The 22,383-nt window shown below is 40.3% G+C and overlaps 1 protein-coding gene across 2 annotated transcripts in view; it reads left to right on the forward strand.

The window, feature by feature from the left end:
* The window catches only part of LOC140200883 (uncharacterized), a 42,258-nt gene extending 22,293 nt beyond the window's left edge, over window positions 1-19,965 (forward strand). For both annotated transcript variants that reach the window (XM_072264521.1, XM_072264520.1), the window contains exons 3-10: window positions 890-1,159; window positions 2,610-2,948; window positions 3,062-3,322; window positions 7,986-8,081; window positions 9,432-9,503; window positions 13,000-13,053; window positions 19,588-19,628; window positions 19,764-19,965. In XM_072264521.1, coding sequence (XP_072120622.1) covers window positions 890-1,159; window positions 2,610-2,948; window positions 3,062-3,322; window positions 7,986-8,081; window positions 9,432-9,503; window positions 13,000-13,053; window positions 19,588-19,628; window positions 19,764-19,829 — 1,199 coding nt within the window. In that variant the 3' untranslated portion in view covers window positions 19,830-19,965. The remainder of the gene's footprint in view (window positions 1-889; window positions 1,160-2,609; window positions 2,949-3,061; window positions 3,323-7,985; window positions 8,082-9,431; window positions 9,504-12,999; window positions 13,054-19,587; window positions 19,629-19,763) is intronic.
* Window positions 19,966-22,383: the final 2,418 nt, after the last annotated feature.

Here is a 22,383-nt window from a genome sequence, read left to right on the forward strand (position 1 = left end):
ATGAAGTGTGCCAGCAATCCAAAGATAGAGTCAGACTAGATTGGTCCATCCCCAAACAACCGACTGAGCCGTATGTGTTTGGGATACGGCAAGATCACCTGAATGGAAGCCACAGGATTTCAGGGAGAAGGTACCATTTCTGGATAGCAACATAGCTCAAGATTGATCCAAGGTCACTGGAGCTGTGAGACAGCAGCACTAGCCTCTGTGCCAAGACACCACCCCGTGGTTGGCATCCACAGATAGTGTCCAAACTATGTGACCCTAAGCTGAACCCTGACATTCCGTCAGGTTCAGGAGGGAGGTGTGGTAAAGAGTTCTTTCCCTCTGCTCTGTCTCACTGAATTTGGTATAACCAGACTGAGAGTTTGTGTGCCCACTGTGTTATTCTGTGTCAGACACCCAACACTCTCTCTGTCCTGTAGCAAGACACGAGTACTGATCACAGTCACACCGAGGTCAGTTTGAACCTATTTATTGGACCTGTTACTACTCACTCCACTCATTCAATACACCCACCAAATATTGAAAGGCCCAGATAGATTGGATGTGCAGGTAATGTTTACAATAGTGGGAGAGTCTAGAACCAGAAGGCACAGCCTCAGACTACAAGAATGTCCCGTAGGACAGAGATGAGGAGGAATTTCTTTAGCCAGAGGGTGCAAATTCTATGGAATTCATTCCCACAGGTGGTTGTGGAGTTCAAGTCATTGGATTGATTTAAAGCAGAGGTGAAGAGGTTCTTGATTCATAAAGGTGTGGAAGGTTACAAGGAAAAGGCAGGAGAAAGGGGTTGAGAAAGAAAATCAAATGGCAGAACAGACACAAATGGCAGAATTGTCTAATTCTACTTCTGTGTCATTTTGTCTTATGTTTGTATTTCTCACAGTTGAGATGAGACCACAGAGGCTTGTGGAAGGCAGTGACGTCACCCTCAGCTGTACCATCTCCAGACTCCCAGATACCGTCAGTCTCCACTGGAAACCAGTGGGCTCATCCCAGCAGAACAGGAGAAACACCGATCAGATCCGCCTGAATAACACCGTCTATCTGATGGTCCCAGATGTTACAGTGGAGGATGGGAAGTTGTATCAGTGTGAAGTGCGGGAAAACGGAAACATTGTTCTCACAAGCAAAGCAGATTTTACTGTATACACACGTAAGTGCTGTTACCTCATTGTAGGTATTGGGCTGGGATATACCTGTCTGGTACAAGGTTGTTAAAAATAGTACAGGAAGCATTCATGGCCAGGTCTGTATGGATACTCATCAGTATTTACCATGCAGAGGACATGGAAATTAGTGAATTCAGGCCAGAAGACAGTGATATCCTGATGCATATCAACATTATGAGGGAGGAGACATTGGCAGTCTGTAAACTACGGAGTCGTACAGCATGGAAACAGGCATTTCAACACAATTGGTCCATGCCGATCTAAGCTCGTCCCATTAGTGTAACATCTTGCTCGGCGTGGAAGAGTTGAAGCGAAGGCTCTGCTTCCCCGTCGTTTAACCCGATGACTGAGATCTGGGAATTAGAGGACATTGAGGAAAATAAAACATAGATCAGGAGAAGCAAATCTGCGATGGGAACAATTTCAGTTTACATCATTACCAGTCTTTAAAGTACATTAGTTATAATCGGATCATACCGATCATTCCAGCAGGTCATTCAAAACGTTAGCGCTACATTCTCCTGCCCTGAGATTAAAACCAATCATAATCACGGTTCAGTACTGTAATTCTTCAACTTTAGTGGTAGATATTAAAGTGTTACTCATGCCAAAGTGTTACAAGAAGCAAGAGTCCACATGACAACCACCAGTACTTCCTACTCACACTAAGCACTGGGTTCCGGTTCACACAGCAACACTGAACAACAAACCATTCTCTCTCTCACTGACCCTTCCCACCAAGTCTTTATCGTATTTGATGTGATTCTGGCTTCAGCGGCCAGAATCAGGCTCATTTTGAGAGGAGTAGGATATAAAAGCAAGGATGTCAAGGCTTTATAAACATTATTCAGACTGGACTTGGAGAATGGTGAGCAGCTTTGGGCCTCTAATCTCAGAAAGAATGTTCTGGCTTTGGAGAGGGTCCAGAGGGGTGTCATGAGAATGACTCTGGGAATGAAAGGGTTAAGAATGTGGAGTATTTGATGGCCCGAAGCCTGTCCCCTCTGGAGTTTAGAAAAATGAGGGAGTTTTCATTGGAACATATCGAACATTGTAACAGAGTGGCTGTGGAGAGGATGTTTCCGATTTGTCAAGTCAAGACACAGAAGGCACAACCTCAGAATAGAGGGTCATCCATTTAGGACAGAGATGAAGAGGAACCTTTTTAGCCAGAGGTTTGTGAATCTGTCGAATTAATTTAAAGTGGTGATTGATACGTTCATAATTACTCAGGGCATCAAAGGTTAACAGGAGAAGACAGAAGAATGGATTTGAGAGGGATAATAAATCAGCCATGATGTAGTGATGGAGGAGACTGGATGGGCTGAATGGCCTAATGTTGCGTCTATGGCTGATGGTTTGATGGAGGCTTCTCACCACTCGCTCCCGAATGGCATTGTAACATTTTAATGAGTTCTCCTCTCTTTCATGCAGGTGGACATAATAAACGTTACACACTATATCGCTCAGCTACGAATCACAGTGAATTCCACCTCCTCTGTTACGGTAAAAATGATTACAACAGTGCTGCCTGGACTTGGGAGTCACATCTTCATCAAAGTCTGAGGAAAACAATTGCAACAGCATTGAGATCTCAGCCCGTGAATGTCAGTGACAGCCACTTTGTGAATCGACTGATGTTCTCAGAGACACCTTTTAACGGCTGGAATTTCAGTATGAGGGTTTTTCCTGTGGTGTTTGAAGATGCAGGAGAATACAAGTGCACTCTGGAAACAAGTGTATCTATAAATATCAGACTAATCACAGTTAAAGGTAGGAGACAGCATGTGTGACTACAGATCTCCCAAAACCACAGCATTTTGCTTTTGTGCAGAATGTCGCTCCTGTTTTTAAGGAGACCAGTAATGTTTTTCTTGTTTCCACAGTCACAGCTGAACCGTCTGATACAGTGACTGAGGGAGACACCGTTACCCTGAGCTGCTCTGTGTCTGACATCACTGCATCAACCAGACTGGTTTGGATCAACGGAGACGGTGAAACTGTTGGAGACAAAACACTGACTGGGGAAGAGAAATCACTGAGTCTGATCATACGGAAAGCTGACAGAGGCAGAGGGAAATGGATATGTGGTGTGTTTGATCAAGAAAAGCTCCAACTTTCAGTACCATACAATCTGGAAGTCAGAGGTAAGTGTCTCATGTTTTTCCCAATGTATTGAGTTTCATGATGAGGCTTGGTTCTTTCTGCCAGCAGTGACCGTCTACTTCCATGCTGCGTGGGAGATCCCAGGGAGGTGATGATCAGAATTACAGTACGGCGCAAAAGTCTTCAGCCATAAATATATATATATATATATATATATCTCGGATGTCTAAGACTTTTGCACAATGTGGAGAGGAGAGGAAGTTTAACATTGTGACAGGGAGTAAAGGATTTTGGGATTGGACAAGGTGGAACACAGCAGGAGGAGTGTGGGACAGGTGCCAGAGAAGGAGTGCTGAGGCGGGGGGAGATGTGGGTGCAGACACACCAAGGCCTGAGACACCAGGCAAGAACATGTGATTCTAAACACTTGGGTTTCTTGATCATTATAGAATGTTTCTCTGGTGCTTCATGCTCCTTCCCCTCTCCCTGCATCTTTTCTCAAGCATGATTTCCCATTCTTGGTCCACAACAGAGACCCATATCAGAATCTGATTCATCTTTACTCACATTCCTCATGAAATATGTATTTTTTTTTTGCAGCAGTACAGTGCAGTGCATAAATTACTACAGTGCGAAACTAAAGTCTTTGGCACCCCAGCTATATACATGTGCCTCAGACTTTTGCACAGTACGCTAGTTGGTATTAAATGCAGCTTTGTATATGCGTGACAGTATCAGAATTTATTTCAATGGAATTAATTGGAGTATTCTAGCATTGCAACGTCAAAATTAGCTAGCTTGTAGAAGCGGATTATCAGTCTGAGGATTCACATTCACATCCAATGGATGTTCTGGAATACAAACTCAGTTACTATTCTGTTTTGAATGGGTGTTCAGTGCCTGTATGTGGTGAGGCTGTCACAGAACACCAGCAAGCCTAGATCAATCCTAAAGTTCTCCCTGTGACTGTGAGGAGTTTCAGCATCACAGTGGTATGCAGGTCGAAAGGCTGATTTGCCTCTGTAAGTGACAATTTTTATCGATGACTGATGGGAGTATTGACAGGACATGTTAATGGGCAGGTGAGGTAGGATAGGGTACTGGGGACTATTTTCTAAATGGGGAGAAAATCCAAGAAGCTGTGATGCAGAGGGACTTGGGAATCCTTGTGCAGAACATCCTGAAAATTAACTTGCAGGTTGAGTCGGTGGTGAGGAAGGTAAATGTCATGTTAGCATTCATTTCAAGAGGGCTTGAATACAAGAGCAAGAATGTGATGCGGAGGCTTTATAAGGCACTGGTGAGGCCTCACCTTGAGTATTGTGAATAGCTTTGGGCCCCTCATCTTAGAAAAGAGATGCTGGTTCAGAAGAATAAACTCCCCCCTCTCTCTATAAAGTCCAATAATATGGCATATTTTCAACAGACCAAAACAAAATAAAGGCATAAACACATTCCAGACAAGTCAAGGAAATGATATTAGAGAAGCACAAGTCTGGGGAAGGCCACCTCAAAGGCTCTGAACATACCATGGAGCTCAGAATGGTCCATTATGAAACCACAGCCACACTGCGTAGGTCAAGCTGACCCTCTGATCAACGTTGCCAGAGAAGAATGCCACTTGTAAGAGAGGCTACTGTGATGTCAATGTCATTCTGAGTGAGCTGCAGTGGTCTGTGGCTGAACTGTAGATGAAGTTCATGGCTCCACAATCTGAGGCCTTGCACAAAAATCTCTATTTATGGAAGAGGACTAAGGAAGAAGCCCTGGCGAAAAGTAATACAATATCCTTTCCCATAAAGACTTTGCAAAGTATCACACAGACGATACTGTTAAGATGTGGAAGAAGCTCTTGTGGTCAGCTGAGATTCAACACAAAGTGGTATATGTGGCCTAAATCTGATACTGCACACCAGCCAGGGAACACCACCCTACTGTGACGTATAATGGAGTTAGCATCATGCTCTGGGGATGCTTTTCAGCAGCAGGGACTGGAAATCTGGTCAGGATTGATGAGAAAATGAATGCTGTGGAATGCAGACAGATCCTGGATAAACACCTGCTAGTCTCTGCCAGAAAGCTTAAACTGGAGAGGAAGTTCATCCTTCAGCTGGACAATGACCCATCGCACACTGCCAGAGCAACCATGAAGTGGTTTCAAATGAAGAAAATTTATGTCCTTGAGCAGCCTGGTCAGAGTCCTGACTTTAACTCGATCGAACATCTCCGGCAACACCTCAAGATTGCTGTCCACCACTGCTCTCCAACTGACCTGGAGTAGCTTAAGCAATTTTGCAAAGAGGAATGGGCAAATCTTACTCCATCATATTGTGCAAAACTAATAGAGATTTATCCAAAAAGACTACTGTCCGTAATAGCTGCGAGAGGTGGTACTGAGCAAAGGGGAATAAATACTTTTTTACTTCTGACATTCCAGTTTTCAATTTGCAGTTTTTCACGTTTTAAATTTTAACTGTTGTTTGGGCTCTACTCTGAAAAAAAGGAGCATGTTATTCACAGATAAAGATTTCTCAGTTAAATTGATCAAAATCCCCTGGTTTTAATACTGACAAAAGGTGGTGGATTATATACTGTTACAAGGCACTGTATATGTATTTCTACACCCATTAATTGCCATGAAAACAAGGGCCTTCTCCCCTTTATTATCCCATAGGTCTATTTCAATGAGTTCCATATTCCTTGAGACATCTGTCCCTGAAAATTCATTCAAAGCCATGTGTTCTGAGAAAACATAATATATGTTACTAGGGTTCTTCATCTGTGTGTTTCTGCATGACCAACCCCAGATCACTAGCTACCATGGAGTTGCTGCAAGGGCTGAATAATCTCTTCTCATTAAAAGAATATGACATTCTCATTCAGGGAACATTACAATAAACTGTTTATTCCTTTGGACTGTGGTAGGAAAACCTACATGGTAACGGAGAGAACCTACAAACTCCCTACATGCAGCAGTGGGAATAGGACCTGGTCGCCTGAATATTAAACCATTGAGCTAACCATAATGCTACCATTCCACTACTCAATATCATTGAAGTAAAAGATCAATAAAGTATAAGATCTTACTTTTGTGTACAACTCTCTTTGCAGTGAATGAAACATTTCTTAACGCAAACAACAGGAATTCTGCAGATGCTGGAAATTCAAGCAACACACATCAAAGTTGCTGGTGAACGCAGCAGGCCAGGCAGCATCTCTAGGAAGAGGTGCAGTCGACGAAGGGTCTCGGCCTGAAACGTCGACTGTACCTCTTCCTAGGGATGCTGCCTGGCCTGCTGTGTTCACCAGCAACTTTGATGTGTGAAACATTTGTTAACTCCAGATCTCCAGATTCCTCGGTTTCTCAAAGCTCTGCAATCTCTCACCATTTAAATGACAAGCTTTTTTTTCCTCTCATTTATTCAGCCAGACTCCACCACCAACATCTTTCTCACTAAGAATGACTAGAGTACATGTGAGCTGCTCCTCTAGCATGTTTCCCCTTTAAATTGCATGCTGTCCTGATTTGGCCTTGCAATGACACCACATTCTGCAAAATATTTTTTTAGAAAATAGATCTGTACATTTTTAGGCTGTAATCAAGTGATGGAACGTAAGTGAAATAGGTGACCTTTTTCCAACAAACACAAACACAATGGCTCAATGCCCTCTTGTGTAGTAAATTTTATATCATCCATGAAATTTATAACATGACACAAAAGCATTATCTTCCCTACATCGTTTAGTTTTCACTGAAATAGTAATTATTTCGGTGTCAGTCTAGAACAGGGGTTCCCAACTTTTTTATGCCATTGACCTCTACCATTAACAGAGGTTGGGAATCCCTGCTCGAGACAATGAGCAATATACACTCAGTGTCCTCTTTTTTATGTACCCCTGCTCGTCTAATATCTAATCAGCCAATCCTACGGCAGGAATTCAATGTATAAAATCATTGACAAGGCCAAATGTTCATTTGCTGTTGAGATCAAACATCTGAACGGGGAAGAAATGTAATTTAAGTGACTTTGATCATGGAATAACTGTTGGTGCCATGCAGGGTAGTTTGAGTATCTCAGAAACACCTGATCTATGATTTTCACACACAATACTCTCTAGAGTTAGCAGAGAGCGGTTTGAGGGAGAAAAAAATCCAGTGAGTAGCAGTTCTGAAAATGCCTTGTTAATGGGAGAGGTCAGAAGAGTATGGGCAGACTGGTTCAAGCTGACAAGAAGGCGACAGTAACTCAAAAAAACACACATTACAGCAGTAGTGTGCAGAAAAGCATCCGTGAGCACAAAACATGTCGAACCTGCTAGTGGATGGGCTGCTGCAGCAGAAGATCACAGGCATGCTCTCAGTACCTACATTATTTGGTACAGGAGGCAGCTAATAAAATGGAGTTTCTGACTGTTGTATGGCAAAAAGTGTTACAGCTGAATCAGATTCTTTATTGATCAGCCAACGCTATATATCTGCCAGATGGAATCTTTGAGTTGATACCATGAATGAAATCCCTGTGTGATTTTTTTGCTCTATCTCTGTCAGAAGAGTCATTTGTAATGCTGCTGTCTTCCTGATTGGTTAATTTGGATTAGGACTCCAACGGAAAAGCATTTGGTCTTTCAGGGATCTTTTAAAAAGTGTTTAATTACTGTACATGCATAATCTAAAGGTGAAATTTGTGCTTACTCTTCTGCCAGTTAACTACACCAATATTGTTATTATTGGAAGTCTGGTTCTTCTGCTCATCATTATCCTGGGACTGGTGCTGTGTTTGAAGAAGTGCAGGAGAAAAGGTGAGATGCATGACAAAAATCTTAATTTAAGCGCAAATCCAAAACAAAATTACTATTGAGGATTTTATCTTAGATGCATTTGCCAGCAGCCTGTTAAATATTGTTTGCATGTCATCGCCTCATGTGATATTTTTAAGTAATTGATCATGCTTTAAAACCTAGCATTGGTATGGGGGGGGGGGTTATGGAGAGTCTTTAGTATTGATTTGTGGTGAGAAATATGGTAGCTGTGGTTCTACTGATAGTTAGGACAATCGCTTTCACTCTAAGTTCGGAACATAGTATATGTGATGAATGTTCAATTTGTTGGTAATTTGATGCTGGTGATGGGTAATGATCTTCAATGTCAAGCTTATTGTCATTCAACCGTACATATGTATACAACTAAGCGAAACAACTTTCCTCAGGGACCTAGGTGTAATTAGCCATGTAACCGACATATGGAGTATAATACAGGAAAACAGAGACTAGCTACTTAGAGAGCAGAATATTTAGATGGTGTGATACTATGAAATTTTGTGAGAAAAAGGGATACGAGTGGCCTATAGTGCTAAATACAAAGAGTTTGCATGCAATGCAGCAAGTAATTAGGAAAGTCCTCAGAGGTATTCTATTAGGTACATACATATACCTGCTCATTATTGAAAATATCTAATCAACCAATCATGTGTCAGAAACTCAATGCATAAAAACATGCAGACGTTGCCAAGGGGCTCAATTGTTGTTCAAACCAAACATTAGAATGGGGAGGAAATGCAATCTAAGTAACTTTGACTGTGAAATGATTGTTGGTGCCAGACAGGGTGGTTTGAGTATCTTAGAAATTACTGATCTCCTGAGATGTTCACACACACCGGTCTCTAGAGTTTATAGAAAATGTTGTGAAAAACAAAAAAAAATCCCGTGAGTGGCAGTTCTGAAAATGCCTTGTCAATGAGAGAGATCAGAAGAGAATGGCCAGAGTGGATCAAGACGACAGGAAGCTGACAGTAACTCAAATAACCACACATTAGGGTGGTGGTGTACAGAGGAGCATCTCTGAATAAACAATAAATCAGAAGTTGAAGTGGGTGGTCTACAGCAGCAGAAGACAATGAACATGCACTCAGTGGCCATTTTATTGGATTCAGGAGATTCCGAATAAAGTGTCCACTGGGTAGATGTCACAGATGAAGCTAGATTCTCTCTACAATGAGTATTGCTTTTACATAGGATAGTTTTCTCTGATGGATGAGACACATCCCTACTCATTCTTGTTGCTTTTTATAGCCATTGAGTACTTTTCGTCTATATATTTAGAGATAATGTTTTAAAATTAATCTGAATTAGAAAAAATTGTGTATATTCCAGATCAGACACCTGCAACTGAGACCAGTCATGTTGCTGAATATATGTCTGTCGATATGAAGTCAAAGCAAGAAGGTAAGGAGATGAATCCAGTTATACACCTCTCAATGCAAGTTTTTTTTTTGCTTGCTCACCACTGTGTCTGACTAGCAACAAAGTTGTTCTTGGCAAGCGATTACAGTTCCTGGACTTCATGCATCATCATTCCTGAGGCCAGACATGGTCATTCCTTCAGAAACCTCGAAGCAGGTGGTCATGGCAGAAGCGAAACTTCCTTGGGAAGAACAGATTCAGAATCAGAATCAGGTTTATTATCATCGGCATGTGACGTGAAATCTGTTAACTTAGCAGCAGCAGTTCAAAGCAATACATAATCTAGCAGGGAGAAAAAAAAATAAAACAAAATAATAAAAAAGTAAATCAATTATGTATATTTAATAGATTTAAAAGAGTGTGCAAAACCAGAAATACTGTATATTAAAAAAAGTGCGGTAGTGTCCAAACCTTCAATGTCTATTTAGGAATCGGATGGCAGAAGGGAAAAAGCTGTTCCAGAATCACTGAGTGTGTGCCTTCAGGCTTCTACACCTCCTACCTGATGGTAACAGTGAGAAAAGGGCATGCTCTGGGTGCTGGAGGTCATTAATAATGGACGCTGCCTTTCTGAGACACCGCTCCTTGAAGATGTCCTGGGTACTTTGTAGACTAGTACCCAAGATGGAGCTGACTAGATTTATAACCTTCTTCAGCTTCTTTCGGTCCTGTCTAGTAGCCTCTCCATACCAGACAGTGATGTGGCCTGTCAGAATGCTCTCCATGGTACAACTAAAGGAGTTTTTGAGTGTATTTGTTAACATGCCAAATCTCTTCAAACTCCTAATAAAGTATAGCCGCTGTCTTGCCTTCTTTATAACTACATCGATATGTTGGGACTGGCTTAGATCCTCAGAGATCTTGACATTAAGGAACCTGAAGCTGCTCACTCTCTCCACTTCTGATCCCTCTATGAGGATTGGTGTGTGCTCCTTCATCTTACCCTTCCTGAAGTCCACAATCAGCTCTTTCGTCTTACTGACGTTGAGCGCCAGGTTGTTGCTGTGGCACCACTCCACTAGTTGGCATATCTCACTTCTGTACGCCCTCTTGTCACCTCCTGAGCTTCTACCAACAATGGTTGTAACGTCAGCAAATTTGTAGATGGTATTTGAGCTATGCTTAACCACACAGTCATGTGTATACGGAGAGTAGAGCAATGGGCTAATGACACACCCCTGAGGTGCACTAGTGTTGATCATCAGCGAGGAGGATATGTTATCACCAATCTGCACAGACTGTGGTCTTCCAGTTAGGAAGTCAGGGATCCAATTGCAGACGGAGGTACAGAGGCCAAGGTTCTGCAATTTCCCAATCAGGATTGTGGGAATGATGGTATTAAATGTTAGCTCTGGTCGATGAACAGCATCCTGACATAGGTGTATGTGTTGTCTGGGTCGTCTAAAGCCCTGTGGAGAGCCATTGAGATTGCTTCTGCGTTGAACTATTATAGCGATAGGCAAATTTCAATGGGTCCAGGCCTTTGCTGAGGCAGGAGTTCCGTCTAGTCGTAACCAACCTCTCAAAGCATTTCATCACTGTCGATGTCAGTGCTACCGGGCAATAGTCATTAAAGCAGTTCACGTTATTCTTCTTAGGCACTGGTATGATTGTTGCCTTTTTGAAGCAAGTGGTAACTTCTGTCCGTAGCAGCGAGAGGTTGAGGATGATTTTGAGCATATGAAAGTCAACCCAGCATCAGCAGGTAGAGCAGTGCGAGAGACAGACTGGATCACACAGTGCAAGCTTATAGAGGTGGAATGTTGAGGTTTTGCTGGCTGCTTGCTGTGCAGAACCTACTCTCTCCTGGGCAATACAGGGGCTGCAAAGAGAAGAACCATTAGCACCATAACAGAGGCTGCTGAAGAAGTGTCAAGATGGCTCTGGATCAAGAGGTGTAACTCGTGGACCAATGCTTCTGGGAAACAAGCCAGGGCCTGATCAACCCTGGCCAGGTTGCCTAGGTGAGAGTGTCTGATGTTGAAAGACCCTGAACACCAAATGACCCCAGGTTACATCACATGTATCTCAGCATTTTTAAAATAAAGACTGCCATATTTCACAGAGCTGAAGTTTCTGTAGGTAATTTCACATTTCGTACTGGAAACCCTATATATTTGTCATGAAGTCTGAACAATCGTAGGTAAAGTTTGATTTTGTAAAGCTGTATGATCATGTGTTATACTAATAGTCTCCAGTTTTGATCTTTTTCAGAAGTACATTATCCAAGCAAAACCTTACAGAATGTTAAAAATCGTTATTGGCCTCTCACTACTTATTATTCATTTACACATTCCAGTATTTTGCATCATTTCTTAAAAATATCACCCCATATTTCTGAAATCATCCTTACAAAATTTTGTATCTTCTCCATTTGCTTTTCTAACACAATGTCTGAATGTGTTCAAACTAACATTTGGTGAAAGTTCACTTCCTCTCAACAATATTTTCATTGTCCTTATTAGGTTGTGACCCTACCTTTAGTGAGTTACGTATTTAGTTCCTGGACTCCTTTGATTATTTTTTAATTGCATTCAAAATTTTCTTTACCAAACAATAATATCTTACACTTATAATTGACAACTGAATGTCGACACTGATAATTCTATTCTGAAGTTTCTTGAGACTTCCTGCAAACTTCCTCAGTCATGACAGTTCCTTCACCTGCACCAAAGGCCTGAATTAGATGGCCTTTCAGATGTTCCTGTACTCTCCCAAGGTCAGATTGTTGTAAATCTGTTTGGTGTCTGCTTTTGCCTTACATTCTCAAATTGCTGCTACTCTTCTGCAACAGTACAAATTATTCATACTTCACAATCTTGATATTTCACATTCTCCAGTCATTTGTAGATGGGAAAATGAATAAAGTATATCTGAAGGAGTAAGTGTGGATGTCAGGAGCACACTTGTCTTTGAGACTTCACATAATTATTTAGCTTCCCATCATTATTCAGGCTGAAGAGATAAAGCACATTGGGTTACAAGCCAGAAAACTCTTGGTGTTTGTAGAAACATAGCATAATGACATATTGCAGAGATGGGAGTAAAGAGAAATATACTGGAAAAGAAAATGCGATGAATTGCATTTTTCTTATTCTAAGTTAGTTAAGTAAAGGAGGCAGAGCCCATTTGACAATAGTATAATTTTGAAAATAGAAATCAGGCTTCAAGCCCACTTTGGTCTTCATTGTGTTCTTTTCATTGACAAAACAGTTAGAGAGACAAATATGAAAAAGTGTTACCTTTCAGCTGAGACCTGCTTTTGTTCAATTAATGCTATGATTGTATTGATTGAGGGAAACCAGCAGAGCAGACGGGTGAAAACTCCTCACTAAACTGTTAGCACAACTACAGATTGAGTATTTATTTGATTTTCTATTTTTAGAAGCATGAATAATGTTTGTTTGTCTGACATTAACATTTACATTTTAAGTGCAATGTATGCATTATGTAAATTTTATATTACTTGTCTCTGCAGACACAGAGGAAGCTATTCATTATGGGGATATAAACTTTAAGAATAAAACATCAGGTAATGAAAACATTTTTTTTCAAGTTTCTCTTTCATTTTTGCTTTATCTTTCCAGACAGTTAGTGCTAGGCAAGAAAATTCATTGCTGTTAGTCTCCTTTGAACAGTTTAGAAGACCCTGCTGTAAAGCTTCTCACTATGTACCTCATCAGGAAATTAGCAGCACAGGCACAATCAGTTACACATGTTTCTCTGAGTTAGACGATCATTGGTTTAATCCCTTTAAGAATAATAAAATATAGGAAACTGTTATAATGGCTAAAAGTGCTGCGTTTCAGATAAAATCTTAAACCAAGACACTGTTTATATGCTCATGTGATCGCAAAGCTCATTTACTAATTTTCCTTTTAATAAGTACACTTATTTGCATGCATAAATAGAAACACAACATGGAATTTGAAAGAAGTACTGTACACTAATGTTCCCTCTAATTTTTAGTAGTCAGTGTGCTCAAAAATCTTATGTTATGCAATTTTTTTTCCTGTGACAAAAGTATGTATGCACTGAATGCACACATGGCACAGTTTATGTAGGTTTACAAAATATTTGACTTAAAACTGTACAGAATAATAACAAAATAAAATACATATTTAAGTCTGCAAACAACAGGAATTCTGCAGATGCTGGAAATTCAAGCAACACACATAAAAGTTGCTGGTGAACGCAGCAGGCCAGGCAGCACCTCTTCCTAGAGATGCTGCCTGGCCTGCTGCGTTCACCAGCAACTTTTATGTGTGTTACATATTTAAGTCACTCAGTTATTTTTTCTCTCTCCCATCTTTGGCATTTACCCATTCTTTGTAAATTCTATCTAGGCTAATTGAACTTCCATCAAATTGATAGCTTTTGATTTTCATTAACACATCCAAATGACATTCACCTAAACAGTTTCTCAACTGGTTTCTGAGTTGATTCATGAGGCTAAAACCTCGCTCACAGTCTGCACTAGACGCAAGAAAGGTTCCCCCAATGTCCATTAACTGTGCAAGGTCGCAAAACTGTTCATTTTGAAGTACAAATGCCACCATTTGAGCAAAGTTTGAAATCGGTTTGGATTTAATTTTTCTGGCATGGAAAATTGGAAATTATTAAACTGTCTAACTATTACAGTATTTTCAGCTAGAAAATCATGATATTTTAGACATAAGGCATTAACTTGTTCATCGCCAAATGTGAAGTCACAATCTGCAATTGTGGAGAAATCAAAAGCTGACCATTCTTGTACCTCATCTTCAGGAACCCTTTCTTCTAAATGAACACAAAAACTATTTATAAAAGTCAACAGTGGACGTGTATCTACTGTGACGTTTTCTTCACGTCTTGGCTTAGCTAAATTTTAACTTTGTTACTCCGCAAAACATTGTCTCCCAGATATTGCTTTCTTGTTAATTTTGCCTCGTGCAAAATGAAGTGAATCAATCGATGTCAGGCCACTCTTTTGCAGAATCTTGCACAGTGCATCCATCTCATCAAAGCATCACTTAAAACCTGTAAAGCTACTTTGAATGTGACGTTTATCAATTTCTTGTGACAGTATTTAGCCGACGAACTAGTTAACAGAAACATTTAGCCAAAAGATTATTTTCAATAAGTATAATTATTAATTACTACATTATTTTAGGTAACTAACCTTTGTGCACACATTAATTTCCTTTGTGCGCTGGTTGAAAAACGTGTGTGCGCGCGTACACGAGCACAGTTTAGAGGGAACATAGCTGTACACGTGGCCCCAACTTATTTGAAATTGCATTGAGATTGCACAACTTGAAACAAGTAACAAGAAAGCATAAAAGGCAGACCAAGCACTTCAAATTGATATTGACTATGACAAAGGTAAACTGAAGTTGTCTTTCCTTACCATGATAAAATATTAAGGATCTTCACAGGAGAGTTTACAAGAATGTTTACAAGACTTAAGGAAAAGTTGAAGAGGTTAGGACTCTATTCCCCAGAGAGTAGGAGAATAAGGGGAGATTAGATAGAGGTATACAAGATTATGAGGAGTACAGAATGGACCTTGGGTGATACTAGAAATAGAGGTCAAAGGTTTAGGGTGAAAGGTTAAATATAAAAGGGGAAATTGAGGGGAACTTCGCCATGCAGAGAGTGGCGTAAATGTGGATTGAATTGTCAGCAGAAGTGCTACTTACGGTTTCAAACTGAAAAATTTCAACAAGCTTGGACAAGTACATGCATGGTAGGGTTATAGACCATTAGACAGAGAGGAGAAGGACTAGGCCATCTGGCCATTGACTCTGCTCCACCATGCAATCATGGCTGATCCTTTTCTTCCCACTGCCCAGCCTTCTCCCCATAACCTTTGATGCTGTGGCCAATCAACAACCTGTCAATCTCCACCACAAGTACACTCAATGACCTGGCCTCCAGAGCTCCCTGTGGAAACAAATTCCACCAATGCACCACCCTCTAGATAAAGAAATCTATCTGTGTTCTCTGTTTTAAATTGACACCCTCCTTCCTGACGATGTGCCTTCTTGTCTTAGACTCCTCCACGGCGGGAAACGTCCTTTCCATATTTACACTATCTAGGCCTTTCAACATTTGAAAGGTTTCAATGAGATCACCCTCATCCTTCTAAATTCCATAGAATACAGACCTAGGGTCATAAAATGTTTCTCATATGATAACCCTTCCATTCTTAGAATAATCCTTGTGACCCTCCTCTAAACCCTCTTCAATGCCAACACACCTTTTCTAAGGTAAGGAGACCAAAACTGTTCACAATACTCAAGGTGAGGCCTCACCAGTGACTTATAAAGCCTCAGCATCACATCCTTCCTCTTGTATTCTAGACCTCTTGAAATGAATTCTAACAGTGCATTTTCCTTCCTCACCACCGACTCGACCTGCAAGTTAACCTTTCAGGAGTTCAACACAAAGATTCCCAAGTCCCTTTGCCTCTCAGATGTTTGGATTTTCTCCCCATTTAGAAAATAGTCTGCACATTTATTTATTCTACCAAAGTGCATGACCATGCATTTTCTAACATTGTATTTCTTTTGTCACTCTCTTGCCCATTCTCCTAATCTATCTAAGACTTTCTGCAGCCTTCCTGTTTTCTCAACACCACCCACCCCTTCACCAATCTTCATAACTTCTGAAACCTTGGCAACAAAGCCATTTATTCCATCATCTAAGTCATTGATATACAACATAAAAATGGTGGTCAACCCCTGTAGAAGAACACTAGTCATTGGCAGCCAACCAGAAAAGGTTCCTTTTGTTCCTACTCACTGCCTCCTATCAGTCAGCTAATGCTCTAACTATGTTAGAAACTTTCCTGTAATACCATGGGCTCTTAAATTGGTAAGCAGCCTCATGTTTGTCACCTTGTCAAAGGCCTTCTTAAAGTCCAAATATACAACATCCACTGCATCCCCTTTATCTGTCCAACTTGTAATCTCCTCAAAGAATTCCAACAGGTTTGCGAGGCAAGATTTTCCCTTGAGGAAACCATGCTGACTTTGTCTTATCTTGTCATGTGTCACCAAGTACTCAATAACCTCATCCTTAACAATTTATTCCAATGTCTTCCCAAACACTAAGGTCGGGCTAACAGGTCTATAATTTCCTTTGTGCTGTCTCCCTCCTTTCTTAAAGAGTGAAATGACATTTGCAATTTTCCAGTCCTCCAGAAACACGCCAGAGTCTCATGACTTTTGGAAGATTATTACTAATCCCTCCACAGTGTATACCGTTACGTCTTTCAGAACCTTATGCTGTAGTTCATCTGGTCCGGTTGACTTACGTATCTTTATGTCTTTTAGCTTTCTGAGTACCTTCTCCCTTGAAATAATAACTGCACTCAATTCTGTCCCTCACAACCTTCAACACCTGGCACACTGCTAGTGTCTTCCACAGTGAGGACTGTTACAAAATACTTAATTAGCTCATCTGCCGTCTTCTTGTCCTCCCCGTTATTATTTCTCTGGCCTCATTTTCTAGCCGTCCTATATCTACTCTCATCTCTCTTTAATTTTTTATATACTTGGAAAGGTTATTTTCTGTTGACCTTGATACAGTATTATTTGCTAGTTCGTTTCTATATTTCATACTTTCTCTCATAATGATTCTTCCCATTGCTTTCTGTTGGATTTTAAAAGCTCTAGCTTCCTGCTAATTTTTGCTTTGCTTTATGCCCTCTCACTTTTACATTAGCTTTGACTTCCCTTGTCAGCCATGGTTTTACTATTTTGCCATTTAAGTATTTCTTTGTTTTTGGAATACTTCTGTCCTGCACCTCCCTCATTTTTCCCAAAAACTCAAGCATTTTCTTCTCTGCTGTCATCCTTGCAATCATCTCCTTCCAACTTAATTCGGCCAGCTCCTCTCTCATAGCGCTGTAATTTCCTTTACTCCACTGAAATACTACTATGTTGAACTTTACTTTCTCCCTATGAAATTTCAAGTTGAACTCAATCATATTGTGATCACTGTCTCCTAAGGGTCCCTTCACCTCAAGCTTCCTGATCACCTCCGGTTCATTACATAACACCCAATCCAGTATAGCTGATCCCCTATAAGGCTCAATGACAAATTGCTCTAAAAACCCATCTCGTAGGCATTCAACAAATTCATTCTCTTGAAATCAATTACCAACCTGATTTTCCCAGTCTGTCTGCATGTTAAAATCTCCCATGACTATCATAACATTTCCATTTTGACATGCCTTTTCTATTTTCCATTATAATCTGCAGTCCACATTCCAGCTACTGTTTGAAGGCCTGTATATAACTACCATCAGGGTCCTTTTACTCTTGAATTTTCTTATCTCAATCCACAAGGATTCAACATCTTCTGATCCTATGTCACATCTTTCTAATGATTTGATGCCATTCTTTACCAGCAGAGCCACGCTACCTCCTCTGCCTGCCTTCCTATCCTTTTGATATAACATGTAACCTTGGACAATTAGCTCCCAACTGCAATCATTCTTTATCCTTGATTCATTGTTGGTTACAACATCATACCTAACAACTTGTAAAAGAGCAACAAGATCATCCACCTTATTTCTTATACAGTGCTCCATGCATTGAGATAGAACACTCTGAGTACTATATTTTCTACCCTTTTTGATTTTGCATCCTTAATATATTGATATTCATTCTGCTGGCTGAAATTTTGTCCTGTCATCTGCCTGCCCTTCCCAATAATCTGACTGCACACTATCTTTGTCTTTTTACTACCTCTCCTGTCCTGAGTCCCTTCAATCCGTTTTCTATCCCCCTGCCAAAATACTTTAAACCCTTCACAACAGCTCTAACAAACCTGCCTGTGAGAGTATTGGAGATTTATGATCCAGGTGCAAGTCAATGAGACTAGGCACAATAACAGCTTGTCATGGACAAGTTGGGCAGAAGGGCCTGTTTCTGTGTGGAGGTGCCCTGTGATTCTGCAATATTACAGTACCTCAATTACCAAATTAACTGGGGCAAAATTGAAAAGCGTGATGAAGGCGTTATATTTGAATACAGACTGTATATAGGATAAGTTAGATGATGTTGTACCACAATTAGTGATTAGTAGGTATGATAAACACCAGAAACTCTGCAGATGCTGAAAATCCGAGCAACACACACAAAATGCTGGAGGAACTCAGCAGGTCAGGCAGCATCTATGGAAAAAAGTACAGAATGTTTTGACTTGAAACTCTTCGGCAAGATTGGAGAAAAAAAGCTGAGGAGTGGATTTAAATGGTGGGAGAGGGGAAAGAGAAACACCAGGTGATAGGCGAAACTTGGAGGGGGAGGGATGGAGTAAAGAGGAGGGAAGTTGATTGATGAAAGAGACAGAAGGCCATGGAAGAAACAAAAAGGGGGGAGGAACACTAGAGGGAGGCAATGGGTGGGAAAGGAGGTAAGGTAAGGGGCAAAAAGTAAAAAGACCCAGCACTGATCCCTACAGCACACCACTAGTCATAGTCCTCTAATCAGAGAGACAACCATCTGCAACCCATTCTCTACCCAAACATGAGATTCCTTAATCAGAAAATACCAGTGCTTTACCACTGTCACTGCTAGGAGAAGTTGATGAGCAAATGCAGCCAGTTGGGAGGAGAGAAAGGTGAAGGTAGAGATAGAGGCTGGGAGGTGATAAGTGGACAGAACAAAGGGCTTCAGGTACTGGAATATGATCAATAAAGATATGATAAGTGGAAGCAATTAAGGAAGGAATGATGATCTCTGCTAAATCTTCCATAATCAATATTCTGGGAACTTTGATTTCCCTAAAAATTAACTGATCTTTGTATTCCCTTGAAAAATATACACCTAACAACTCATGACAGAACCATCAGTGAATAATGCCACTCATGAAAGAGCTTAGCTCACTTGCTTCACTGTGTAAATTCCATAGTTAATTTGGATTTGACTCTCAGAGATGGCAACTAAGTCAATTTGTGCCTTTGTTGACCTACTGTCTATATAAGGCAAACGTAACACAAAATGGATAGTTGTATTTTATAAATGATATTAACTAATATTATCTTTAATTGTGGTGTTTGGAATTGTCACAGGTAGCAGACATGACATGCAGGACAGTAACAAATCATCAATTGTAAGTAAATCAATTCCTATTGATCAAATCTTGAACTTTTTTTTACTTGATGCTGCAAATTTATAAATTGTTCTTTAATGAAAAAGGTCTAAAGATAATTACCTTTACAAATGTTTATTCTGTCTTCTCTTTCAGAATTTTGGTGATTCAAAGGATGATCAACGTGTTGTCATTTATGCACAAATAGCACAAGTAACATGAATAAACTCATAAACACAAGAAATTCTGCAGACGCTGGAAATCCAAAGCAACGTAAACAAAATGCTGGAGGAACTCTGCAGATCAAGCAGTAGCCATGAAAATGAGCAGTCAATGTTTTGGGCCAAGACCCTTCTTCAGGACTGGAAAGGAAGGTGGAAGATGTCAAAATAAAAAGGTAGGGGGAGGGGAAGAAGGATGGCTGGAAGGTGATAGATGAAGTCAGGTGGGTGGGAAAGGTAAAGGACTGGAGATGGAGGAATCTGATAGGAGAGGAGAATGGAACACAGGAGAAAGGGAAGGAGGAGGGGCACCAATGGAAGGTGATAAATAGGAGAGAAGATGTTACAGGTCAGATTGGTAAATAGAAGGAGGGGGAGGAGAGGGATTTTTTAACCACTCCTCTCTCCTATCAAATTCCTTCATCTCCATCCTTCACCTTTCGCACTCACCTGGCCTCACCTATCACTTTCTAGTTATCCTTCTTCCCCTCCCTCTACTTCTTTATTCTGGTGTCTTCTCCCTTCCTTTCCAGTCCTGAAAAAAGGTCTTGGCTTGAAATGCCCACCGTTCATTTCCAAGGATTCTGCCTGACCTGCTGAGTTCATCCAACATTTTGTGTATGGTGATATGAGTGAACTGTTCAGAATATAAAGAAAAATATTGTAGTTGTTTATTTCTGGGAATTGAAATCTGTCCCTTGGATCTATTCTGTAACCTGTTTTTCATGGGAACCTGCGTTGATTTAACATAGTTCTGAAGTAGGCTTACCAAGCCTCAACTAAAGACAAATTTCTTGGAAGTAAAGAATGATTTTTTTTTGAATTTGAAAATGTTTTTCACAATTTCTGAAGATGCTATGTAAAAATGCAACTCCGTTATACAAGCTATATTGAACATTAGTAGTAACTTTCCAATTGACTCAACAAATATTTCAAAATTGCAACATTTGAGCACAAAAAAGCACAAGTTGTCAGTGATAAGGGAATGCAGTACATTCTGGGATACTGTGCTATTTACGTTGTTACGACTGTCAAAAATGTTGAATCACCTGCAGATTATTCCTACCTTCAAAGAGGCTCTTATTCCAAAGTAGAAAACACAAATAGCACAGCTGCCCAAGAATTATCAACTATTTGCACAGTTCAGCGTTGCCGCTACATAAAAGGCCAGAGCTATTTCGAGATTTCCATGGATACCAACCGAAAAGGGCAACAGGCAGAAGCTGAAAGGCAACCGGATACTCAAGTGTCAGTCCCTGGAAAAAAAATAATCGCATATTGGCACTGTTTAAATGTAAACAAGGCAATTTCCATTTAACTTCTTGGAGAGAAAGCAATTTCCTTTTTATTTAAAAGAAAGAGAGAAATTAAAGAGGAAAAATAAAACTTCTAAAATACCATCTCACTAAAGGAATGATGCATTTTCTTTTTTCTTTTACAAGGTAATAATTTTGAGTGGTGCTGTCAGTTACTATGCGATATATGTAAAATAGTGAATTTATAAGGGAAATTTAAAAAGAGAAAATGTTCAAAGGCTTGACTACAACAGAATGATTGCTCTAGAAGAACAGGAGAAAATTAAAGGGAAATGAGGAAGTACCAAGCATCAGAGTTGGTGATTGGTTTATTATTGACACCTGTACCAAGGTGCAGAAAAACATTTTGTTTGCATGCTGTTCAATCAGATTATTCCAGAGGTAGGGAGTATATGTTAAAATAATTTAAAAAATCAGAATGCAGAGGTTGATCTGAATTCAAGATTTGATCCCACGTCAATATTAGAGGTGTGTTTGCTTCTTTTGATGAGAATTTACCAAATGTAATATGGTAAAAGCATTATTAGATGTGAACAGTATTTGTTTCTTTAAGGCTCCTACCCCTTTAGGAGTCATAGGACTGAGTGCTCTCTGGGTTGCAATAAAATGTATGTAAAATTTTGAAGAAATTAAACTTTAAATGAATGTATTTGTGTTCCTTGTGTCTTCATGTCTATCAACTTTGCACGAAGGTATACTGGAGCTGTGCGGAGGGTAGGGTTGTAAAACTAGAGTGCAGGGGGATGGGAACCAGAATGCCAGACCAGGTAGTGGAGTGGTTGAGTGGCTGTGGAGATAGATGATGTTAAGCCCACATACAAGGTCTAGAATCAGATAGTTGAGCATGGTGTGATTAATGTTCTGAGCTGTCAATTTAAGGAGTATTGTAGGTAAAGCAGATGAGCTTAGGGCATTAATCAAAATATGGAATTATGACATTGAAGCCATTAGTGAGACTTGGTTGTAGGAGGGGGAGGACTGGCAGCTCAATGTTCTGGGGTGCCGTTATTTTAGACGTGATAAGAATTAAAGAGATTAAAGGGGGATGGATGGCATTAATAGTTAGAGAATATGTCATGGCAGTGCTTAGTCAGGATAGACTACAGAGCACATCTAGTGAGGCTTTATGGGTAGAACTGAGGAATAAAAAGAGGATGACCATGTTAATAGGATTATATTATAGACCACCTACAGTCCATGTGATTTACAGGAACAAATTTGCAAAAGATTGCAGACTGT

Source organism: Mobula birostris, chromosome 7, assembly GCF_030028105.1.
Source record: "Mobula birostris isolate sMobBir1 chromosome 7, sMobBir1.hap1, whole genome shotgun sequence".
In the NCBI taxonomy this organism is placed as follows: domain Eukaryota; kingdom Metazoa; phylum Chordata; class Chondrichthyes; order Myliobatiformes; family Myliobatidae; genus Mobula; species Mobula birostris.